We start from the raw sequence: 24,775 nt of genomic DNA, 5'->3' as shown, positions 1-24,775 counted from the left end.
ACTGGTTACAGAAGCAGCACACTGCGGATTGGGCACCAGCTCAGCGCGGCTGGCAGTCAAAGCCCCGCCCACCCCCACGTGGGCTCGTTTCCGCCCCCTTATTGTCTACATGCGGCAGATTGACCAATGGCAATGCGTGGAGGACCGGATCAGCCCTGGTCCTCCAGCCAGTCAGAGTCCGGGCCTTGTGTCAATGGCTGCACGAATGTTCCTCCATTGTTTGCCCAGCAAACTGCTGCTCATCCTCCTCCTCTCTCTGAACAAAGATTGAGCTTCAGATAGATTCAAACTTCCTCCTGTGGCCAACATCTGTGAGTAAAACACTTTATTTTTGCATTCTGGGAAAAATTGGGGACTTGCAGCAACTGAAGGAAAAGGAAATGAATCCAGTCTCTCCATTTCACACATTTTTAGTCCAGTGATTTGATTTATTATTGTCACGTGTATTAACATACAGTGAAAAGTATTGTTTCTTGTGCACTATGCAGACAAAGCATACTGTACGGAGGGAAGGAAAGGAGAGAGTGCAGAATGTAGTGTTACAGTCACAACTATAGGGTGCAGAGAGAATCGAGGTTTCAAAGCATAGAACAAGTGTAAAAGATAAAATTAGAAGGTATCCTTGGCACAGTGTGCAAGAAGTCACCTTGCTCCGGTGCCATCTTGAGTATATCTGTCTGGCCGCCTGCATGGAGATTTTCAACTGTGTCCAGGACAGGAAGCAGTGAACATGGATCTGTCGATCAGCCTCAATCAGCACCTTCAGGAGAATTGGGAGGGTGAATATTAGATACAGCAGACTGAGAGTGGAGGGAGAGTGAATATTAGATACAGCAGAGTGAGAATGGAGGGAGAGTGTGTGTGGGATGGAGATTTACAGCTTTTGGGGAATGAGAGAGGAAAATAGGATTGTTAGTTCTGAATTTCTATCCTGTACTGACCGTAATGGCATTTGTAAACTACATTTACAGGATATTGTGACAGGAGCATTTACAGACAGAAATCTCAGACGTGACGTTCTAGATTTGACAGAGTCACTCGATTCCTTGGGACCTGAATATCATCGGTCTTTGAATCTAGAAGGAGGAATGTTTGCCCAGTCTCACCCAAGTGAGAGTGTTCCAGTGCACTAACTGTGGAAAGAATATCAACCAGTTACAGAGGCTGAAAAACCATCACACCATTCATAGCGGGGACAGACTGTACATGTGTTTGTTGTGTCGATGAGGCTTCAACTGTTAAACTGACCTGGATTGATACAGCGGGACCTAAAACATGAAGAAACCGTGGAAATGTGGGGACTGTGAGAAGACATTCAAAGCTCCATCAGAGCTGGAAAACCATTGGCGCATTCACACTGGAGAGAGGCCATTCATCTGCTCTCAGTGTGGGAAGGGATTCACTCAGTCAACCACCCTGCAGAGACACCAGCAAGTTCACACTGGGGAGAGGCCATTCACCTGCTCTCAGTGTGGGAAGGGATTCACTCTGTCATCCCACCTGTTGAGACACAAGCAAGTTCACACAGGGGAGAGGCCATTCACCTGCTCTCAGTGTGGTAAAGGATTCAGTAATTCATTCAACCTGCAGACACACCAGCGAGTTCACACTGGGGAGAGACCATTCACCTGTTCTCAATGTGGGAAGCGATTCAGTGATTCATCCAACCTGCAGACACACCAGCGAATTCACACTGGGGAAAGACCGTTCATCTGCTCTCAGTGTGGGAAGGGATTCACTCTTTTGTGCAACCTGTTAAGACACAAGCGAGTTCACACCGGAGAGAAGCCATTCACCTGCTCTCATTGTGGGAAAGGATTCAGTGATTCTTCCGGCATGCAGACCCACCAGCGAGTTCACACTGGGGAGAGACCATTCATCTGCTCTGACTGTGGGAAGGGATTCACTCTGTCATCCCACCTGTTGAGACACCAGCGTGTTCACACCAGTGAGTGGCCCTTCTCCTGCTCTCAGTGTGGGAAGGGATTTAATGATTCATCCAACCTGGAGAGACACCAGCGAGTTCACACTGGGGAGAGGCCATTCACCTGCTCTCAGTGTGGGAAGGGATTCACTCTTTTATCCATCCTGTTGAGACACAAGCAAGTTCACAAGTGATTACAGGTGCTGGAATCTGATATTGTTTCTACTCTCAATTATCTCCAGGACTGCTTATTGTTCATTCTCAATGGGGAGGATTATTTGATGTTGGACTGGCTGATCTCACGACTTTGCCTCCAGTGGGCTGATGCTCTTTGAGTCTTGTTGCAAATACCTGCTTTCAGATTTTACAAGGATCACAGAATGAAAGGGTGTTAGGAAGTGAAGAGATATTTAGTTCTTATTTCTGTTTGGAACCCCCAAAGCATGCCACATTGCCATGGAGATGGGCTGTGGTTGTTACATGGTTCTTTTGTTGAATTTACCCAAGGTGTTTCTCTCAGAAGCGATTTTAGACCAGGGGTAGGCCACTTGGCCCCTTGACCTTGCTCCACCAAGACTGAGGTTCTTGAGCAAATTGACATAGAGAAGGACAAGGCCTTTTAAAATGGATAAATCTCCAGGTTCAGACGAATTGTACCCTAGGCTGCAGTGGGAGTCAAGGGAGGAGATTGCAGGGGGTCTGACCCAAATTTTCAATTCCTCTCTGGCGACGGGACAGGTGCCAGACGACTGGAGAACAGCTAATGTGGTTCCGCTATTTTAGGAGAATTGTAGAAACAAACCAGGCAACTACAGACCAGTGAGTCACACGTCAGTGATAGGGAAGCTATTGAAGAAACCTCTGAAGGAAAGTATCTATCTCCACTTGGAGAGGGAAAGCTTGATTAGGAATAGTCAGCATGGCTTTATTAGAGGGAGGTCATGCCTAACAAATTTGATTGAATTTTTTGAGGCGGTGTCCAGGTGTGTCGACGTGGTATGGAAGGGGATTCCTCATCAACTCATACGATTTAGAGGCAGAATGCAGTCTTTAAGAGGACAGGAAATCAGTAAAGAGTTAAATGATTATTGGGCAAGCTAAAACAAACAGTTTACCAACATATGTAAATGCAGAAAGTGAATCAAAACAAGTAATTATTATTTAAAACATATACGCTGATATTTTAAATGTATTTTAATGTATTGTACACTTTGGTCAAGCAAAGGTACCGAAAGGCATGGTGGTAAACGACATTAATTTAATGTCAAAGGTCTGGGAACTGGTTAATCAGCAATTGTCTTATCAGTGGGATTCCGATGAGGGTATGTATTCTGCAACATTTATGAATAGATGTATTCACTGCCCAGACACAAGGATAGACACGCCCCTGGATGCAGGATCACATGTCTATTCAACTTGGCAGTGAGCTGGAGGGAACGTCCATTTTGACCTTGAGGTAGCGTCTGTTGTTACCAGGCAACAGAGATGTAGTTAGAGCCAAAAAGGGAAAGACGTCCGGATTTGAAGGATGAATAGAATCTCACCATGATATTAAGTATCATATGGTTGGCTGAGGTACTTGACAGAGATTTGTATTGATGTATAACTGGTAAATGAAATTGATTTTAAGCTCATGAAAGGCAGAATTATTGATTATGACAAAGTATAATTGATCTTTATTTGATTCTGTACTTCAGATCTTTCAGAGTGGTTCTATGGCTCTATTCCTCAGAGCTATTTAAACCTTTTGGAAGTCTCCGGTCAGCTGTACATTTGTTTTATGTTGAATAAATTTTGTTACGTCTTTGCGAGTTTTGAATTGTCTAAGTTAAGTCACAATTGGCCGCCTTGAAATTTCCCCACAAAACGAGGGTAGTGCAGTCGATGTAGTTGATATGGATTTCAGCAAAGCCTTTGACAAGGTTCCACATGGGAGACTTGTAATGAAGGTATATTCACATGGGATACAGGGTAATTTGATAAAGTGGATTCAAAATTGGCTCAGTTGTAGGAGACAGAGGGTGATGACTGATGGCTGCTTTAGTGACTGGAAGTAGGTGTCCTTTGGCATACCACAGGGATCTGTGTTGGGTCCACTATTATTCATCATTCATATAAATTATATAGTTATGAATGTAGGGAGTAGGATTAGTAAGTTTGCGGATGACACAAAGATTGGCCAGGTGGTTAACAGTGAGGTTGAGTGTCTTGGGCTACAAGATGATATAGATGAGATGGTCAAATGGGCAGATAAGTGGCAGATGGAATTTAACCCTGGCAAGTGTGAGGTGATACACTTTTGAAGGAGTAATTTGACAAGGAAGTATTCAATGAATGGTAGGGCACCAGGAAGTTCTGTGGAACAAAGGGACCTTGGTGTGTTTGTCCACAGATCTCTGAAAGTGGAAGGGCATGTTAGTAGGGTGGTGAAAAAGGCATATGGGACACTTACCTTTATCAATCGAGGCATAGATTACAAAAGCAGGAAAATCATGTTGGTGTTGTACAGAACTTTGATGAGGCCCCAGCTGGAGTATTGTGTGCAGTTCTGGACACCACATTATCAGCAGGATGTGATTGCACTGGACGGGGTGCAGAGGAGATTCACCAGGATGCTGCCTGGGGTGGAACATTTAAGTTATGAAGAGAGGTTGGATAGGCTTGGATTGTTTCCGTTAGAGCAGAGAAGACTGAGGGGTGACCTGATCGAGGTGGACAAGATTATGAGGGACATGGACAGAGTGGATGAGGAGCAGCTGTTCCCCTTAGTTCAAGGGTCAGTCAGAAAGGGTCACAGGTTCAAGGTGAGGCGCAGGAGGTTTAGGGGGGATGTGAGGAAAAACATTTTTGCCCAGAGGGTGGTGATGGTCTGGAATACGGTGCCTGGGAGGGAGGTAGAGGCAGGTTGCCTCACATCCTTTATCTGGATGAGCACTTGGCACATTATAACATTCAGGGCTATGGGCCAAGTGCAGGCAGATGGGATTAGATGGGAGTTCATGTGTTTCTAATGTGTCGGAGTGGACTCGATGGACTGAAAGACCTCTTCTGCACTTTATGATTCCATGAAATTAGGAGCAGGATAGGCCATTTGGCCCTTTGAGCCTACTCCACCATTCCATGTGATCATGGCTGATCCTCTATCTCAACACCATGCTCCGTGCCCTCTCCATTCCCCTCGACACTTTTAGAGTCCAGAAATCTATCTATTTCATTCTTTAATATATTCGGTGACTTGGCCTCCACAGCTTTCTGTGGTAGAGAATTCCACAGGTTCACCACCCTCTGAGTGAAGAGGTTTCTTCTTGTCTCATTCCTAAATGGTCCACCCTGTATTCTGAGACTGTGATCCCTTGTTCCAGGCACCCCCAGCCAGAGGAAACAACATCCCTGCATCCAGTCTGTCCGGCCCTGTCAGAATTTTATGCGTTTCACTGAAATCCTGTCTCATTCTTCTAAATTCCAGTGAATACAGGCCCAGTCAACCCAATCTCTCCACATACGACAATCCTGCCAGCACAGGAATCATATCTGGTGAACCTTTGCTGCATTCGTCTGTGGCAAATATATAATTTCTTAGGTAAGGAGACCAAACCTCCAGGTGTGGTCTTAACAAGGCCCTGTACAGCTACAGTGAGACATCCTTGCTCCTGTACTCATTTCCTCTTGCAATGAAGGCCAACAAACCATTTCCCTTCCTAACTGCTTCTTGTTTTTGCATGCTTGCTTTCAGTGGCACCCAGATCCCTTTGTCCATCAACATTTCCCAATCTATCACCTTTTAAATTATACTCTGCTATTCTGTTTCTCCATCCAAAATGGATAACGTCACATTTATCCATGTTAAACTGCATCTGCCATATATTTACCCATTCACTCAACTTGTCGAAATCACTTAAAGTCTTTTGCATCCTCCTCACCACTCTCATTTGTGCCAAGTTTCACGTCATCAGCAAACCTGGAAATATTACATTTTGTTCCCTTGAGATGTTATGGGGTTAGAATCTCAGGCATCTCATGCAACTAGAGCTCACAGGGAGGAGCTACCTTCTTTCACTATAAGCTAAGTTGACATTCAGCTTCCATCACTTTAGGCCTCCCTTACCTCCTTCTCCATAGCTTCAGTGGTACTTGTGCTATAATCACTGGAATATGAAATAGTATGTGCAGAAACTAACTGCAAGACTAATGCGTACGTAACGGACTGCAGGACCAAGTGCGACCAGCACTCATCTTGTGGTTAACCAGTGTATATAAAAAACCCCAAGACAGGAAAAAAACAAGACTTTGAGGTTTGAGTAGGTTGAGAAAAGGGGAATTGAAACAATGAATAATGGGCTTAGTTAACAGTTGTTTTGGAAGGAATGTGATTGGAAGCTAATTGTAGATGAATGTTGCTGGGGGACCTAATTGGCTACTTGTCGGCAGTGCTAATCACACCCCAAAATATGCATTAATGTAGAATGTCGTAAACTCATGAATGGTATAAAAAAGGGAACTGTCCCTGCGTCAGGGCACCTTTTGTGAGCTGACTCCCAAAACTGAGTGGAAGTTACGGAGCAAAGGTTTGCCAGCTTGCATGTAAGATGAATAAAGTACTTTTGAATCAGACAACAGTTAATGTTTGCCTTTGTATCAAGAATGTAAGAAGTCTCCTGGAGCCACCTGGAGTCTCTGGTAACCCAGGGCTTGTGAAAATTTGACAGAGCTTCTCTATTGTCACAGGAGCTGGAATATTACTCATGATCTGTGCTTCCAACCATTTTGAATGCACATTTACAACGACCAAACACATGTGATTCATGAAAGGTCCCCCAAAGGCCACATTTAGTCTGGACCACGGCCTATCAGGCCACTCCCAAGGATGAAGTGGGAATGTACCCAGTGTGTTGTGCCTGATTCAATTGACAAACAGTTTATTGAGTTACGCCAGCGAGGAGAAGCCACAGGGGCTGACCATGTGCAACTCCACCCAACACAGAATATCATCAATTCTTATCCAGTTACTCAGCCCATCCCGGCTGGACACAATCCAATCAGAATGGTGATAGATTACATACATTATAGGTTCAATAAAATTAGTATCTGGGCATTATGGGGCTTTGTGATCATCTCATGGACAGGTGCCCCCATCATGATGCTTTCCAGACCCCCCTTGGGGGGGGTCTTTCTTGGGCTTTCTTTGTACATAGACTCCCTTAGTTAGAAATGGGGTGGATTAAAAGTTCTCAAAGGGACGTCAGCACTCTTCCCTTGTTTTAATCTGCTAACCACATGGTCTGGGAATCATTTCTATTTAATGCTCTCTCTTTTTAAACTCTTTTCTTCAGTATCCAATTCCAGAATTTTCCTTTTCTTTGTGTTACTTGCGTCAGGAATAAATCTTTGGACCTGACAGGAAGTTTAACCCAAGATCAATCCAACACAGGATTGGTCAGAATCATTTCACATGTGTCAAATTTTAAATAACCATTACAAATTAAAACTCTCATTCTCACATGGGTGAATTGTATCTGGATTAAAATTCCCACATGTTTAGTAAAATATCCTGGAATCCTGTCTCTGGCCAGTAAATATGGCTCCAGGTTCATAACTTCTGAACAAAAAAAGTTTTATTGATCACACTTCCTTTTTTAAAAATCTGTTTGATTTAAATCACAGACAGAAAACCTCAAAGCTTGAAGCATTCATCCCACAAATATCATCCACACACAAACAGAGAAACTTAGCATGTGATTTACAACAACAATAACCAAAATTAATTACTTAAGCGTTCTTGTGATCCTGTTTTTAAACTTCCAAAAATGCCTTTAATTAAAGACTCAAGGTAAGGTTAATTCTCCAGAAAGATAAACCTTAACAAATGTAGCCCAAAACAATGATAAAACATATCTACAAACATCCACATAAAACAAACAAAACACATAGATTCTCACAGCTCGTAAATTTCAAACAATGAATCCTCAGCATTCTCTCTCGCAGCTATAGCTTCTTAAAGCGACAGAGCACTACAAACTCACAACTCCTTGATTAAAATAAGATACAAGATCCTTCATTATAACTTAACCTTTTTTAAGCCAACTTACAAGGACTGATTTTAGAGGCAACATCTTTGTTGATTTAAAATCCCAAACACGTTACACCCAAACACCGGCAAAATCTTTGTTCTTTATCTGGGGATAAAATTCTCAGTTATTCCAAATTCCTCCAGGCTATGGTTAATATTTCCGCATTTAACTTATTCCCAGAAATCTTCAATTATAAACTAAAATAGGCACGAGTTTCCGGGCAGTCACAGGAATATGGTCAAGATAGTCCAGTCCCACAATGCCTCACATTCAATCTGCAGTCCTTCAATTATCAAAGAATATGTGGCTGTATGTAGCTGCCTTGGCCATGGTTAACCCCAACCCCAAGGGTGCCTTCTTGAACTGCTGCAATGCCTGAGGTGTACGTACACCCACAGTGCTGTTAGAAAGGGACTTCCATAGAAACATAGAAAAACGACAGCACAATACCAGCCCTTCAGCCCACAAAGTTGTGCCGAACATGTCCCTACCTTAGCGATTACTAGGCTTACCTATAACCCTCTATCTTACTAAGTTCCATGTACTTATCTAAAAGGCTCTTAAAAGACCCTATCGAATCCGCCTCCACCACCCACCACCCTCTGAGTGAAAAACTTACCCCTGACATCTCCTCTGTACCTACTCCCCAGCACCTTAAACCTGTGTGGTCTTGTGGCAACCATTTCAGCCCTGGGAAAAAGCCTCTGACTATCCACTCGATCAATACCTCTCAACATCTTATACACCTCTATCAGGTCACTCCTCATCCTTCGTCTCTCCAAGGAGAAAAGACTGAACTCACTCAACCTATCCTCATAAGGCATGCTCCCCAACCCAGGCAACATCCTTGTAAATCTCCTCTGCACCCTTTCTATGATTTCCACATCCTTCTGTAATGAGGCGACCAGAACTGAGCACAGTACTCCAAGTGTGGTCTGACCAGGGTCTTATACAGCTGCAACATTATCTCACGACTCCTAAGCTCAATTCCTCGATTGATGAAGGCCAGTACACCATACGCCTTCTTAACCGCAGCCTCAACCTGCACAGCTGCTTTGAGCGTCCTATGAACTCGGACCCCAAGATCCTTCTGATCTTCCACTCTGCCAAGAGTCCTACCATTAATATTATATTCTGCCATCGTATTTGACCTGCCAATATGAACTACCTCACAGTTATCTGGGTTGAACTCCATCTGCCACTTCTCCACCCAGTCTTGCATCCTATCAATGTCTCGCTGCAACTTCTGACATCCCTTCATACTATCCACAACACCTCCAACCTTTGTGTCATCAGCAAACTTACCAACCCATCCCTCCACTTCCTCATCCAGGTCATTTATAAAAATCACAAAGAGTAAGGTTCCCAGAACAGATCCCTGGGGCACTCCACTGGTGACCGACCTCCCTGCAGAATATGACCCGTCTATAACCACTCTTTTCCTTCTGTGGGCAAGCCAGTTCTGGATCCACAAAGCAATGTCCCCTTGGATCCCATGCCCCCTCACTTTCTCAATAAGCCTTGCATGGGGCACCTTATCAAGTTTCCAGTTACTGAGAGAGACAAGAGATGAAATTTCTGGGCCTCTCACAAAAATCTTTGTTTCTTCATTGGACACAGGTGAGGTCCCAGAGGATTGGAGGATAGCAAATGTGGTCCCGTTATTTAACAAGGGTAACAAGGATAACCCGGGTAATTATAGGCCAGTGAACTTGACGTCCGTGGTAGGGAAATTGTTGGAGAAGATTCTTAGAGATAGGATCTATACACATTTAGAACTGAATAATCTCATTAGCGATTGTACAAGGGAGGTCATGCCTCACAAATTTGGTTGCGTTTTTTGAGGAGGTGACAAAAATGACTGACGAGGGAAGGGCCGTGGATGTCGTCTCCATGGAATTTAGTGAAGCATTTGACAAGGTCCCTCATGGCAGGTGGTGCAAAAGGTTAAATCTCACGGGATCAAAGGTGAACTAGCTACATGAGTACAGAACTGGCTTGGCCATAGAAGACAGAGGGTAGCAGTGGAGGGGTCTTTTTCTGATTGGAGATCTGTGACTCGTGATGTTCCGCAGGGCTCTGTACCGGGATCTCTGCTGTTTGTGATATATATAAATGATTTGGAAGAAGATGTAGCAAGTCTGATTAGTAAGTTTGCGGACGACACAAAGATTGCTGGAGTTGTGGATTGTGATGAACATTGTCAGAGAATACAGCAGGACATAGATAGGCTGGAAAATTGGGCGGAGAAATGGCAGATGGAACTTAATCCAGATAAATGCGAAGTGATGCATTTTGGTAGATCTAATGCAGGGGGGAGCTATACAATAAATGGCAGAACCATCAGGAGTATAGACACACAGAGGGATCTGGGTGTGCAAGTCCACGATCCTTAAAGGTGGCAGCACAGGTGGAAAGGGGGATGAAGAAGGCATATGGCATGCTTGCTTTTATTGGGGCATAGAGTATAAAAGTTGGCATATGATGTTGCAGTTATATAGAACGTTGGTTAGGCCACATTTGGAATACTGCATCCAGTTCTGGTCGCCACACTACCAGAAGGATGTGGAGGCTTTGGAGAGAGTGCAGAAAAGATTTACCAGGATGTTGCCTGGTATGGAGGGTATTCGCTATGAGGAGAGATTGAGTAAACTAGGGTTGTTCTCCCTGGAAAGACGGAGGTTGAGGGCGACCTAATAGAAGTTTACAAAATTATGAAGGGCATAGATAGGGTGAACAGTTGGAAGTTTTTTCCCAGGTCAGAAATGACAAACACAAGGGGTCACAAGTTCAAGGTAAGGGGGGCAAGGTTCAATACAGATATGCGGGGGACGTATTTTACACAGAGGGTGGTGGGGGCCTGGAATGCACTACCAAGCAAGGTAGTTGAGGCAGACACGCGAGGATCATTTAAGACTTATCTAGATAACCACATGAACAGACTGGGGACAGAGGGATACAAACGGATGGTCTAGTTAGGAACACATGATCAGCGCAGGCTTGGAGGGCCGAAGAGCCTGTTCCTGTGCTGTATTGTTCTTTGTTCTTTAAAATAGACACATGAGTTTCCGGGCAGTCACAGGAATGTGGTCAAGATAGTCCAGTCCCACAATGCCTCACATTCAATCTGCAGTCCTTCAATTATAACAGAATATGTGGCTGTATGTAGCTGCCTTGGCCATGGTCAACCCCAACCCCAAGGGTGCCTTCTTGAACTGCTGCAATGCCTGAGGTGTAAGTACACCCACAGTGCTGTTAGGGAGGGACTTCCAGCTACACATTCCAGACTTTCACTAGACTGTAGGTGGATATCAGATTGATATATTCCATTCAACCACACCCAAGCTGAGTTATTCCAATTCCTTTATTGTCCAGGACAATATATTCACAATATCATTAAAACAGAAATTAAACATTCCCATTTGATTTCAGGTATTAACATATTCTGTTAGTTTGTTCTTTATTGTCGATGTCAGGCTGGGCTTGTTCCTCTTGGAGAAAAGGAGGTTGAGGGGAGATTTGATCGAGGTGGACAGATTCTGACAGGTTTAGATAAGGTGGACAAAGAAAAGCTGTTCCTATTAGCTGATGGGACAAGGACTAGGGGGGGACACAGATTTATGGTTTTGGGTCAGAGATGCAAGGGGAGGAGTGGGGGAGGAGTGGGGGGGGGGGGGGAGGGGGGGGAGGGTGGGGGGGGAGATGTGAGGAAGAATATTCTGATGCAGCGAATGGTAATGACCTGAAACTCGCTGCCTACGAGGGTGGAGGAAGTGGAGACAATAAACAATTAAAAAGGAAATTGGATGGGCATTTGGGATGTTCCAAACAGAACGAAGAACAAAGAAAATTACAGCACAGAAACAAGCCCTTTGGCCCTCCAAGCCTGTAGCAACCATGCTGCCCGTCTGAACTAAAACCCCTACCCTTCCGGGGACCATATTCCTCTGTTCCTATGCATTTCATATATTTGTCAAGACACATCTTAAAAGTCACTATCGTATCTGCTTCCACTACCTTCCCCGGCAACGAGTTCCAGGCACCCAGCACCCTCTGTGTAAAAAACCTGCCTGGTACATCTCCTTTAAACCTTGCCCCTCGCACCTTAAACCTATGCCCCCTAGTAATTGACTCTTCCAACCTGGGAAAAAGCTTCAGATTATCCACTCTGTCCATGTCCCTCATAATCTTGTAGACTTCTATCAGGTCGCCCCCCTCAACCTCTGTCGTTCCAGTGAGAACAAACCAAGTTTCTCCAACCTCTCCTCATAGCTAATGCCCTCCACACCAGACAACATCCTGATAAATATTTTCCGTACCCTCTCCAAAGCCTCCACATCCTTCTGGTAGTGTGGTGACCAGAATTGAACACTAGATTCCAAGTGCGGTCAAACTAAGGTTCTATAAAGCTGCAACATGACTTACCAATTTTTAAACTCAATGCCCCGGCCGATGAAGGCAAGCATGCCGTATGCCTTCTTGACGACCTTCTCCACCTGCATTGCCACTTTCAATGACCTGTGTACCTGTACACCCAGATCCTTCTGCCTATCAATACTCTTAAGGGTTCTGCCAATAACTGTATATTTCCCATCTGTATTAGACCTTCCAAAATGCATTACCTCACATTTGTCTGGATTAAACTTCATCTGCCATCTCTCCGCCCAAGTCTCCAACTGATCTATATCCTGCTGTATCCTCTGCCGGTCCCCATCACTATCCGCAATTCCACCAACCTTTGTGTCGTCCACAAACTTACCAATCAAACCAGTTACATTTTCCTCCAAACCATTTATATATATCACAAACAGCAAAAGTCCCAGCACTGATCCCTGAGGAATGTCACTTGTCACAGCCCTCCATTCAGAAATGTACCTTTGCACTGCCAACCTCTGTTTTCTTCTGACAAAATATCTCTAAACTTCCTAACACCCTGTCACTCTGTGATCCTTGTGACATTTGAAACCAGGTATTTGCAAAAAGACTCAAAGAATATCAGCCCACGGGAGACTGAGACCGGCCAGTCCAGCACAAAGAAACCCTCTGACCCTTCCCATTGACGAACTGTGAGAATGAACAAAATGCAGTCCTGGATGCAACTGAGAGCAGAAACAATAACAGCAGAATCCAACCCCTGGAATCACTCGTGAACTTGCTGGTGTCTCAGCAGCCGGGATGAAACGCTGAAACCCTTCCCACACTGAGGGCAGGTAAACGGCCTCTCGCCAGTGTGAACTCGCTGGTGTCTCTGCAGGCTGGATAACTGAGTGAATCCCTTCCCACACTGAGAGCAGGTGAATGGCCTCTCCCCAGTGTGAACCCGCTGGTGTGTCCGCAGGTTAGATGAACAACTGAATCCCTCCCCACAATGAGAGCAGGTGAACAGCCTCTCCCCAGTGTGAACTCGCTGGTGTGTCCGCAGGCTGGATAACTGAGTGAATCCCTTCCCACACTGAGAGCAGGTGAACGGCCTCTCTCCAGTGTGAACTCGCTGGTGTCTCTGCAGGCTGGATAACTGAATGAATCCCTTCCCACACTGAGAGCAAGTGAATGGCCTCACCCCAGTGTGAACTCGCTGGTGTGTCTGCAGGTGGGATGACTGCGTGAATCCCTTCCCACATTCCGAGCAGGTGAATGGCCTCTCCCCAGTGTGAACTCGCTCGTGTGTCCGCAGGCTGGATAACTGAATGAATCCCTTCTCACACTGAGAGCAGGTGAATGGCCTCTCCCCAGTGTGGCTGCGCCGATGAGCTGCCAGCAGAGATGGGGCTCTGTATCTCTTCCCACAGTCTGCACATTTCCACGGTTTCTCCATGGTGCGGGTGTCCTTACCTCTCTCTTGGGTGGACAATTAGTTGAAACTTCGTCCACACACAGAACAAGATTACAGTTTCTACCCGCTGTGAATGGTGTGATATTTATTCAGACTGTGTAACTGGTTAAAGCTCTTTAGTCAGTGCATTGGAACACTCTCTCTCAAGTGTGGTAGTGTGTTGATGCTTTTTCACTCACACTGACATTTCAAATCTTTTCAAATCGACAGACTGGACAATCATTTCTCCTTCTAGATTCAAAGTCCGATGATATTGAGGTCCCAAGGAATAAGACTCTGTCAGATCGAGACGTGACGTTTGAGATTTCAGCCTGTGATTCCTCTTTCAATATCCTGTAAAATGAGTTTACAAAAGTCATCAGTGTCAGTACAGGATAGAAATTCAGAACAGACAATTTCTATGGAACATTCTTTCCTCTCTCATTCCCCAAAAGCTGTAAATCTCCATCCCACACACTCTCTCCCCATTCTCAGCAGGTCTGGCAGCATCTGTATGGAGAGAAAAGAACTGATGTTTCCGAGCTTTGACAAAGGGTCATCGAGACAAGAAACATCAGCTCTTTTCTCTCCTTACAGATGCTGCCAGACCTGCTGAGATTTTCCAGCATTTTCTCTCTTGGTTTCAGATTCCAGCATCCGCAGTAATTTGCTTTTATAAGGCTGCAGATACCTCCTCCCAAGTAACATGCGTGTGCCCAACACATCACCACTTGTTTCCCTTATTTCTTTCGCACCCATGGTGCTCTCCGCAGTAAACACAGAGAAGTATTCATTAAAAATCTCACCCATCTCCTGTGGCTCCACACGCAGATGGCCATAGTGATTTTCCAGGGGATCTATTCTCTCTCTAGCCACCCTTTTCCTCTTAATATAGCTAAAGAACATCTTGGAATTGTCTTTAATCTCACCTGCCAGATCCATATCATACCCTCTTTTTGTCCTCCTGATTTCCCTCTTCAGTATTTTCTTACACTTTTTATAGTCAGAGTGATTCACTTGTCCCCGATTGCCTAAACCCAATGTACGCTTCCTTCTTTTACCTGACCAGAGCCTCAATGTCCCTTGTCTGCCAGAGATCCCTAAATTTACCATTCTTTCCCTGCATCTTAACAGGAATATACTGTCCCTGGTCTCTTGATATCACACTTTTAAAACCTCCCAATTGCCAGTCATTCCTTTCCCTTCATTGATCTCGCTTCCAAACTAAAACCGGCCGTCGCCATTACCCGCACTGATGTGGAGATGCCGGCGTTGGTCTGGGGTTAACACAGCAACAAGTCAAACAACACCAGGTTAAAGTCCAACAGGTTTATTTGGTTCACCCGCACTGCGCATGCTTCAGGTCCCGCCCCTCATTCATTCCGATTGGTTGGAGGACCAGCCACTCCCACTCGGTCCTCCAGCCCCGCCCCCTCTTCCTATTGGTCCGGAGCTGCCGTCAATCAGCCCCTGGGCATTGTGATGTAGAGCATGCGCAGTGTCATTGCTGTCCTTGGAGCTTGTATGTCCCGGAGAAGCGGAGTCAGCGTTAGGCGGTGGCTGGGAGGATTTGGAAACACTTTGTGGATCCGCAAACCCTTCAGAATCATTGTCAGCTCCCTGGTTTGCAGCTGCGGGGCTTCTCCCTCCCTCCCTCCCGGGAACAGGCCCAGGTTAACGGCCCCATCCTGGCTCAGCCACTGGAGGATGGTTCACATCAGAGGATGGGGGAGGGGGACAATAAATAAGAGGTTACACTTTGTCCTCAAATCAATGAGGACTCTGATCTCTGGGAAGGAAGGAAACCCTGGGAGGTGGGCGGGGAGGATTCACAAACACCCGCTGGAGGTCCCAACACCCCCAATAAGACCCATTGGTTTTATTGTCAGTCTGCAGACAGGAACTGGAGAACTGAACCCAGTAAGAGTTTTAACAACACCAGGTTAAAGTCCAACAGGTTTATTTGGTAGCAAACACCATTAGCTACCATTAGGTGTTTGCTACCAAATAAACCTGTTGGCCTTTAACCTGGTGTTGTTAAAACTCTTACTGTGTTCACCCCAGTCCAACGCCGGCATCTCCACATCAGAACTGAACCCAGACAGAGGAGAGGGAGGGAGCAAACTGGGAGTGGAGAAAAGAAATTGTGAGGTGGGTTTGGATTTCAGCCCAGGGAGGAGGGAGAGTTTGTGGGACAGGAATTTATTGATTTGGGGAACAAGAGAGGAAGAAATGTTCCAGAGAATTAGAATTGCCTGTTCAAAATTTCTATCCTGGACTGACAGTGATTAATTTTGTAAACTCCTTTTACAGGTGAGGTGAAGAAACATCACATCAAAATCAGACAGAGTCTCGATTCACTTGGATTTAAATATCCTCAGACTTTGAATGTGGAAGAAGAAATGTTTGTCTTCTGTCTGGAGGAGAAGATTTCAAACATCAGTGTGACTGAAAAAGCACCAAGATACACGCACACCCGAGTGAGAGTGTTTCAGTGAGTTGACTGTGGAAAGAGCTTTATCCAGTTACACAGCCTGAAAAAACATCACAGCATTCACAGCAAGGAAAAACTACACGTGTTCTGTGTGTGGATGAGGCTTCAACTGAACATTTAACCTGGAGAAACATCAGGACACCAGCACCATGGAGAAACCGTGGAAATGTGGGGACTGTGGGAAAGGATTCAGTTACCCTTCCCTGTTGGAAAACCATCGGCGCAGTCACACTGGTGAGAGACCGTTCACCTGTTCTGTCTGTGGGGAGGGATTCATTCAGTCATCTGGCCTTTGGTCTCACCAGAGAATTCACACTGAGGAAAAGCCATTCGCCTGCACCTCCTGTGGGAAGAGGTTCAGGCATTCTTCAGCACTCACTGTGCACCAACGCAGTCACACCGGGGAGAGACCATTCATCTGCTCCGTGTGTGGGAAGGGATTCACTCAGTCCTTCCACCTGCTGTCACACCAGCGAGTTCATACTGGGGAGAGGCCGTTCACCTGCTCCAACTGTGGGAAGGGATTCACTGGGTCATCCCACTTACTGTCACACCAGCGAGTTCACATTGAGGAGAAGCCATTCAGCTGCACTGACTGTGGACGGAGTTTCAGACAGGCATCCTCCCTCATTGCACACCAGCGAATTCACACTGGGGAGAGACCGTTTACTTGCTTTGTGTGTGGAAAGGGATTCACAGTTTTACCCACACTGCTGAGACACCAGAAAATTCACACTGAAGAGAAGCCATTCAGCTGCACTGACTGTGGAAAGAATTTCAGGCAGTCATCCAACCTCACTGGTCACTGACGCACTCACACTGCAGAAAGACCATTCACATGCTCCGTGTGTGGGAAGGGATTCAATCGGCCATCCAACCTCTCTGCTCACCAGCGAATTCACACAGGGGAGAGGCCATTCACTTGCTCCGTGTGTGGGAAGGGATTCGCAAAGTCTTTCAACCTGCTGGCTCACCAACGCACTCACACTAAGAGGCCATTCAACTGCTCTGTGTGTGGGAAGGGATTCACTCAGTCACAATGGCTCCTGAGACATCAACAAGTTCACAAGTGACTGCAGGGGTTGGATTTTGCTGTTTTTGCTGCTGTTCAGTATTGACAGTCTGACAATATTTTATTTCTGCTGATGTTAACAAACCCTATAACTAGCTGGAATTTAATATTCTGGAAGTGTCACTGATTTTCAGGGCTGCAATGCCACTTTTTAAAAGCACCACCAATGATCTTCCCCCTTAATTGAAGAACTGTCAACAGGAACCTGTTTAGAATAAAGTTAAGAACTTGTGCTTCAATTCTAATTTGATCTTTGGGCAAAATCTACAATTCATTCTCTGAAAGATCCATCTGCAGGGCACAAAGTATTTATTTTCAATGCTTGTATTCAGATTTTCTGGAAAGCTACTCTTTGATTTTTAAGGGCTATTTTTTGGTTTCCAGGGGAGCGTTTTCCATTCTCAGTAACTCCTTTATTAGTGATGTAGTCACGTAGTAACATTACCTTTTGTGTTTCTGTTAGTTTACTTCTTTGAATAAGATAGCACAAATACTGAAGACGGTGTATATATTAAATCTTTTAAATTGGAATCTATGAATGATATTTTTTGTTAACTTATTTTAAAAATACTCCCATACTCTCTTTCCAAAATGAGAATTCTCACTATTTGACACAAGGTAACTGAATCAGATGTTTACTGGTTCAGACAGTGGAGCAGGAAAAATCTCTCCCGATTCTGATCTTCATTGTGTGTGGATTTACATTGATAACCCATCAATAACCTCACTACACCAGCTGAGATCAGCTCTGACCGGGGATTCTGTATGTTGTCTGTGAACATTAAACTGCAAATAAAAGCAGTTTAGAATATGAATGGATCTCAATTTCTAATGTGACGACCCAAGTGATTGGTAAGTATGTTCACAATATCTGGTTACTCAAATTCCTGAGCTGTAAACCCCACCTCCTGAGATATATAAAAATAATCGAGACTTGTTCAGCAGAATGGGGAAAGCTCTGCCGATGGTTGGATCATTCCTTTTGAGGCTCACACTGCTATGAAACTAGTTCTGTAGCAGGAAGACACAACTCCTCCATACATCACTGATAGGCTGCTGAGTCTTTTCTCAAAATAGGTGGCAAAGCTGTTCCTCCAGTTTGAGACTCTGTCTCTGCAGATGTAGCAACATCGGGAGAGACAGAATCTGTGATTGGAGGAGATGGTCCTCACAGTTTCTGTCTTTCCCATGTACAGGATGATTTATTTTCTTCCAGTAGTTCCTCACAAGACAGAATTTCTGCGGGCCTTTTGGCAAGTCATGTTGCAGCTTTATAGAACCTCAGTTAGGCCGCACTTGGAATATAGTGTTCAATTCTGGTTGCCACACTACCAGAAAGATGTGGAGGCTTTGGAGAGGGTGGAGAGGGTACAGAAAAGATCTACCAGGATGTTGCCTGGCATGGAGGGCATTAGCTATGAGGAGAGGTTGGAGAAACTTGGTTTGTTCTCACTGGAACGACGCAGGTTGAGGGCGATCTGACAAAGTCTACAAGATTGTGAGGGGCTTGGGCAGTGGATAGTCAGAAGCTTTTTCCCAGGGTAGAAGAGTCAATTACTAGGGGGCATAGGTTTAAGGTGCGAGGGGCAAGGTTTAAAGGAGATGTACGAGGCAGGTTTTTTACCCAGAGGGTGGTGGGTGCCTGGAACTCGCTGCCAGGGGAGGTAGTGGAAGCAGATACAATAGTGACTTTTAAGGGGCGTCTTGACAAATACATGAATAGGATGGGAATGGAGGGATATGGTCCCCAGAAGGGTAGGGGGTTTCAGTTCAGTCCGGCAGTGTAGTTGGTGCAGGCTTGGAGGGCTAAAGGGATGTTCCTGTGCTGTAATTTTCTTTGTTTTCTTTTGAGGGTGAATTCACCATCCACAGCCATTTATTTTGAATCCTGGTTATGAAATATTCTCACTCTGGGTTTAAGGCTTCCTGGCATCATACACAGATTTAGATCTTACCACCAAACACCAATTCATATCCTCATCCGAGTCCCAGATTTAAATGTGGTTGTCCAAACTAGAAAACATATATAATTTGACTCTTTTTAAACCTGATTCACCACACCCCTGCCACACTAACCACAACAGATTGTTTTTGGGACCAGTTGTTCCATTGAAGTCTGTGTTGTTCTCAATGATGACAGTTTTAACCTCCATAACCTGTCCTAACCCTTCTGCCCTCCAGGGGCTCTGTTTTTCTGATGGTGACATTCCCTGTTTACCCAGTCAGCCCTTGAATTGTTTGTGAATCCAGTCACATGTCGGTTAGACTGGATCAGGGCAGCAGATTTCCTTCCTTAAAGGGCATTAGAGAACCAGATGTGTTTTTACAACAATTAATTCATGCTCATCAATATTTTAATTGAAACGTGGTGGGATTCAAACCCAGGTCCCAAAATCATTATAATAAATAGAGAAAATGCTGGATAAACTCAGCAAGTCTGTTCTTTTCAGAACTCCAGCATCTGCTGGATTTTGCTTTACCTCCAAATCATTCTCCTGGAATACTCCTGCTCTGGCTCTAATTCCAGTCAGCTCAGACAACAAAAACAGGTTTCACAAAATCACAAACATTTAAAAAAGGAGGGAGACAAAAGGCAGGTAACTATAGGCTGGTTAGCTTAACTTCTGGAGGAGGGAAAATGCTTGGATCTATCATCGGGGAAGAAATAGCGAGACATCTGGATATAAATTGTCCCATGGGTAACACACAGCATGGGTTCATGAAGGACAGGTCATGTTTGACTAATTTGGTGGAATTATTTGAGAACATTACATGTGCAGTGGACAATGGGGAACCTGTAGATGTGGTGTATCTGGATTTCCAGAAGGCATTTGACAAGGTGCCGCACCAAAGACTGCTGCATAAGATAAAGGTGCACAGTGCTACGGGTAATGTATTAGCATGGATAGAGGATTGGTTAACTAACAGAAAGCAAAGAGTGGGAGTAAATGGGTGTTTTTCTGGTTGGCGATCAGTGACTAGTGGTGTGCCTCAGGGATCAGTGTTGGGACTGCAATTGTTTACGGTTTACATAGATGATTTGGAGTTGGGGACCAAGTGTAGTGTGTCAAAATTCGCAGATGACACTAAGAGCAAAGTGTGCAGAGGACGCTGAAAGTCTGCAAAGGGATATAGATAATCTATGTGAGTGGGCGAGTGTCTGGCAGATGGAGTACAATGTTGGTAAATGTGAGGTCATCCATTTTGGTAGGAATAACAACAAAATGGACGATTATTTAAATGGTAAAAAATTGCAGCATGCTGCTGTGCAGAGGGACAGGGGTGTCCTTGTGCAGGAATCTCAAAGAGTTGGTTTGCAGGTGCAGCAGGTAATTAAGAAGGCAAATGGAATTTTGTCCTTCATTGCGAGAGGGATGGAGTTTAAAAACAGCGAGGTTATGTTGCAGCTGTATAAGGTGCTGCTGAGGCCACACCTGGAGTACTGTGTACAGTTTTGGTCTCCTTACTTGAGAAAGGATATACTAGCACTGGAGGGGGTGCAGAGGAGATTCACGAGGTTGATTCCGGAGTTGAGAGGGTTGGCTTATGAGGAGAAACTGAATAGACTGGGGCTATACTCATTGGATTTCAGAAGAATGAGGGGAGATCTTATAGAAACATATAAGATTATGAAGGGAATAGATTAGAAGCAGTGAAGTTGTTTCCACTGGTGGGTGAAACTAGAACTTGGGGGCATAGCCTCAAAATAAGGGGAAGCAGATTTAGGACTGAGTTGAGGAAGAACTTCTTCACACCAAGGGTTGTGAATCTGTGGAATTCCCTGCCCAGTGAAGCAGTTGGGGCGACCTCATTGAATGTTTTTAAGGCAAGGATAGATAAATTATTGAACAGTAAAGGAATTAAGGGCTATGGTGAGCGGGCGTGTAAGTGGAGCTGAGTCCACAAAAAGATCAGCCATGAGGCTCGAGGGGCCAGATGGCCTACTCCTGCTCCTAGTTCTTATGTTCTTCCCACAATCCCCACATTTCCATGGCATCTCCCTGTGACTGCAAATTATGTTCCAAAAGGCCAGATGATTGGTTGAAGCTTTCACCACACCTGACTAAACCTCTGACTAACCTGCCTAAAACTGAGGATAAAGTATTGGTGTCTGTAAGGTCTAAAATAATACCCTTGGCTTCCTTGTAGATCTGTGGCACCAAGTTCAAAACTCTTCATGAATCATCCTCTTGGCCTCTAGCCTGTCAACTGTCCATGAGAATCTTATATGTTTCAGAATGTTCACTGCTCATTCTTCCAAACCTAATGAGTATAGGTGCAATCTTTCCCCAAAAGACAACGAGTTGGATTCTGTGGCATCACTTCCACAAAACTGGAGAATCCCCCCCGAGGTCAAAGGACCTTTGTGTGGTCCACCCCCCAGCCTGCTACGATTCCTGTGGTGGGTGGGATGGGAGAATTCTCCCCTACACCTTCACAACCTTTCCTCAAAAGACAACACCTTCATCTTAGGAATGGGCCTGGTGAACTTTCTCTGAACTCATTCCAATGAAAGCATGTCATTCCATAAGTCGGGAGACCAAAACCGTACACAGTATTCCAGCTGCTATCTCAGCAATGTCCTGTGTAGGTGCAGCAAGTTCCCTTTTTCAAACTCCACCCCCTTGCAGTAAAGTCCAACACTCCATCTGCCTTCTTCTTTACTTGCTGTACCTTCATCCTATTTTTTCACGATTCATGTACAAGGACACCCAGATTCCTCTCTACGGCAGTATTCTTCAGTTTCTGTATATTTAAACATTTTTTTGCTTCTCTATTCTTCCTGCCAAAGTGGAAAAGCTCCCACTTTCCCGCACTATACTCCGTCTGCCATTTTTCTGTCCATTCAGGTAACTTATCTGTGTCCCTTACAGATTTTTTGTAACACCCTCACAACTTGCTTTTCTACCTATCTTTGTGTCATCAATTCTGGCTTCATCCAAGTCATTGATCAAGGCGGCTGTTTTTCTCTCTCTCAGTTGTGGGTGATATTTGTCTCTATTCTCCTGGAAACTGAATGAATCTTGTTCCAAACTGGGTTCAATATCAGACATTTCAGGGAGTCAGGAATCATTCGCCCCTGAACCTACACTGGTAAAACCCCAGACAGTTCCTCAGTAAGGAGTTTTCTGGTTCCTCACCATATATTAGTCAGGATACTGAAACCCAGCTTTTTTACAGTCCACTCCTGGAGGCCCCACTCCCTGAGCCGACAACATTCAGCAGTGTCAGTGCTGAAGTTTCACAGTGGGAGTGATTCCCAGAGTAACTGTCAATCAGATCACCATTGATGTCCAGGTTTGTGTATTTTTAGTTATCCTGATGTCTAACACACACACATCAATAAAACAGGGAATTCCTGCAAACAAACTGCAGCTTCTTCTCTATCTGGAGATCCAATGTTTGTTGAATAATAGTCCCAGCGGTTAACAGGCTCCTGTGAACTCATCCAACTCATATTTTAATACTGACTTTAACAAATATATTTTAAATAGGTTTATTTTAAATGAGTTAAAACCAGCCTTAAAATGGTAGATAAAGTATAATAACCAGAGTAATTTTCAATCTGGAAACTTTAACCTGCTGTTTCACTTTGATTTAGGAGCAGATCCCAGTTTTACACCAATCTCTGATTCATGTATCCAGCATTCACCGTCATTCTAAAAGCAGAAGTTGCTGCAAAATCTCAGTAAGTCTGACAGTATCTGTAAAGATGTGGAGATGTCGGCGTTGGACTGGGGTGAACACGGTAAGAAGTCTCACAACACCAGGTTAAAGTCCAACAGGTTTATTTGGCAGCAAATACCATAAGCTTTCGGAGCACTGCTCCTTCGTCAGATGGAGTGGAAATGTGCTCTCAAACATTGCAAACAGACAAAATCAAGTTGCAGAATACTGATTAGAATGCGAATCCTACAGCCAGCCAGGTCTTAAAGGTACAGACAATGTGGGTGGAGGGAACATTAAGCACAGGTTAAAGAAATGTGTATTGTCTCCAGACAGAATATTTGAGACTTCTTACAGTCGCTTCTCGGCCTTTTGGCTAAGATCAAGTGTAGTATGGTCGGCAGCCCATGGTCGGCCGCACTTGGTTGAGGTCATTAGGTTACACTGAAGTTTCATATGTTTCATATGAAGCAATTTTTTAAAGCGGCATCTCGGCCTTTTGGCTAAGATGCAAATGAGCTCAAGTCTTGGAGGAGGAACCTCCCCCTTCTCCAATCAGCTTGGCTCATGTAGATCAGGCCCAGGACAGGGTGGTTTGGTCGCTCGCCCTGTCTTGTCAGCCTGGATCTGAAATGTCTCAACTTGTTGAGACTCTGAATTGGATTTGATTTGATTGAATTGGAAAAGTATAAACAAAAATTTAAAAATCTGTTAACACAGTAAGAAGTTTAACAACACCAGGTTAAAGTCCAACAGGTTTATTTGGTAGCAAAAGCCACACCAATAAATAAACCTGTTGGACTTTAACCTGGTGTTGTTAAACTTCTTACTGTGTTTACCCCAGTCCAACGCCGGCATCTCCACATCATGAGTATCTGTAAAGACAGGAACAGTTAATGTTTCCAGTTGAATGTGACTCTTCTTCTGTGTCAAAACATTAGCTCTGTTTCTCTCTCCAGAGATGCTGTCAGACCTGCTGAGTTTTTACAGCACTTCTTGTTTTTATTTCCGAGTTCAGGACTCAGACAAGACAATCCACAATACAAATCTTACAACTGGGCCAGGGTTTATTAACATCAGCAGAAACAGACACCAATGAAAATGGTTGGGACCTCGATGTGATTAACAGCAAAATTCAGTCCTTGCAGTCACTCGTGAACATGATGGTGTTTCAGCAGGTGAGGTGACTGAGTGAATCCCTTCCACACACGGAGCAGGTGAATGGCCTGTCCCCAGTGTGAATTCGCTGGTGCTTTACCAGGTTGGATGATTGACTGAATCTCTTACCACAATCAGAGCAGGTGAATGGTCTCTCCCCCGTGTGAACTCGCTGGTGCCTCCGCAGGCTGGATGAACAAGTGAATCCCTCCCCACACTGAGAGCAGCTGAATGGCGTCTCCCCAGTGTGAACTCGCTGGTGTTTCTGCAGGTTGGATAACTGAGTGAATCCCTTCCCACAATGAGAGCAGCTGAATGGCCTCTCCCCAGTGTGAACTCGCTGGTGTGTCTGCAGGTGGGATGAACAAGTGAATCCCTTCCCACACTGAGAGCCGGTGAACGGCCTCTCCCCAGTGTGAACTCGCTGGTGTGTCCGCAGGCTGGATAAATGACTGAATCCCTCCCCACACTGAGAGCAAGTGAATGGTGTCTCCCCAGTGTGGCTGCGCCGATGAGCTTCCAGCTGAGATGGGTATTTGTATCTCTTCCCACAGTCCCCACATTTCCATGGTTTCTCCAT

At 44.9% G+C, this 24,775-nt stretch overlaps 2 protein-coding genes and 1 pseudogene across 2 annotated transcripts in view; 2 read left to right on the top strand and 1 right to left on the bottom strand.

Moving 5' to 3' along the window:
- The window catches only part of LOC144483739 (uncharacterized), a 90,479-nt gene extending 65,704 nt beyond the window's left edge, over positions 1 to 24,775 (bottom strand). Inside the window, exons 1-4 of the mRNA XM_078202276.1 lie at positions 24,244 to 24,775; positions 16,531 to 16,548; positions 13,145 to 13,761; positions 1,249 to 1,268 (exon numbers count right to left, since the gene is read on the bottom strand). Of these exons, the coding sequence (XP_078058402.1) occupies positions 1,249 to 1,268; positions 13,145 to 13,761; positions 16,531 to 16,548; positions 24,244 to 24,775 (1,187 nt within the window). The remainder of the gene's footprint in view (positions 1 to 1,248; positions 1,269 to 13,144; positions 13,762 to 16,530; positions 16,549 to 24,243) is intronic.
- Positions 126 to 3,730, top strand: LOC144483762 (uncharacterized). The gene is made up of 2 exons (XM_078202307.1): positions 126 to 311; positions 972 to 3,730. The coding sequence occupies exon 2, from the start codon at positions 1,276 to 1,278 to the stop codon at positions 2,116 to 2,118; it is 843 nt and encodes a 280-aa protein (XP_078058433.1). The 5' UTR covers positions 126 to 311; positions 972 to 1,275; the 3' UTR covers positions 2,119 to 3,730.
- Positions 16,643 to 17,504, top strand: LOC144483721 (uncharacterized; annotated as a pseudogene).

Source organism: Mustelus asterias, unplaced genomic scaffold (genome assembly GCF_964213995.1).
Source record: "Mustelus asterias unplaced genomic scaffold, sMusAst1.hap1.1 HAP1_SCAFFOLD_77, whole genome shotgun sequence".
Lineage (NCBI taxonomy): Eukaryota > Metazoa > Chordata > Chondrichthyes > Carcharhiniformes > Triakidae > Mustelus > Mustelus asterias.
The sequence above is the reverse complement of the archived record's forward strand: the minus strand, read 5'-3'. Positions and strand labels throughout refer to the sequence as shown.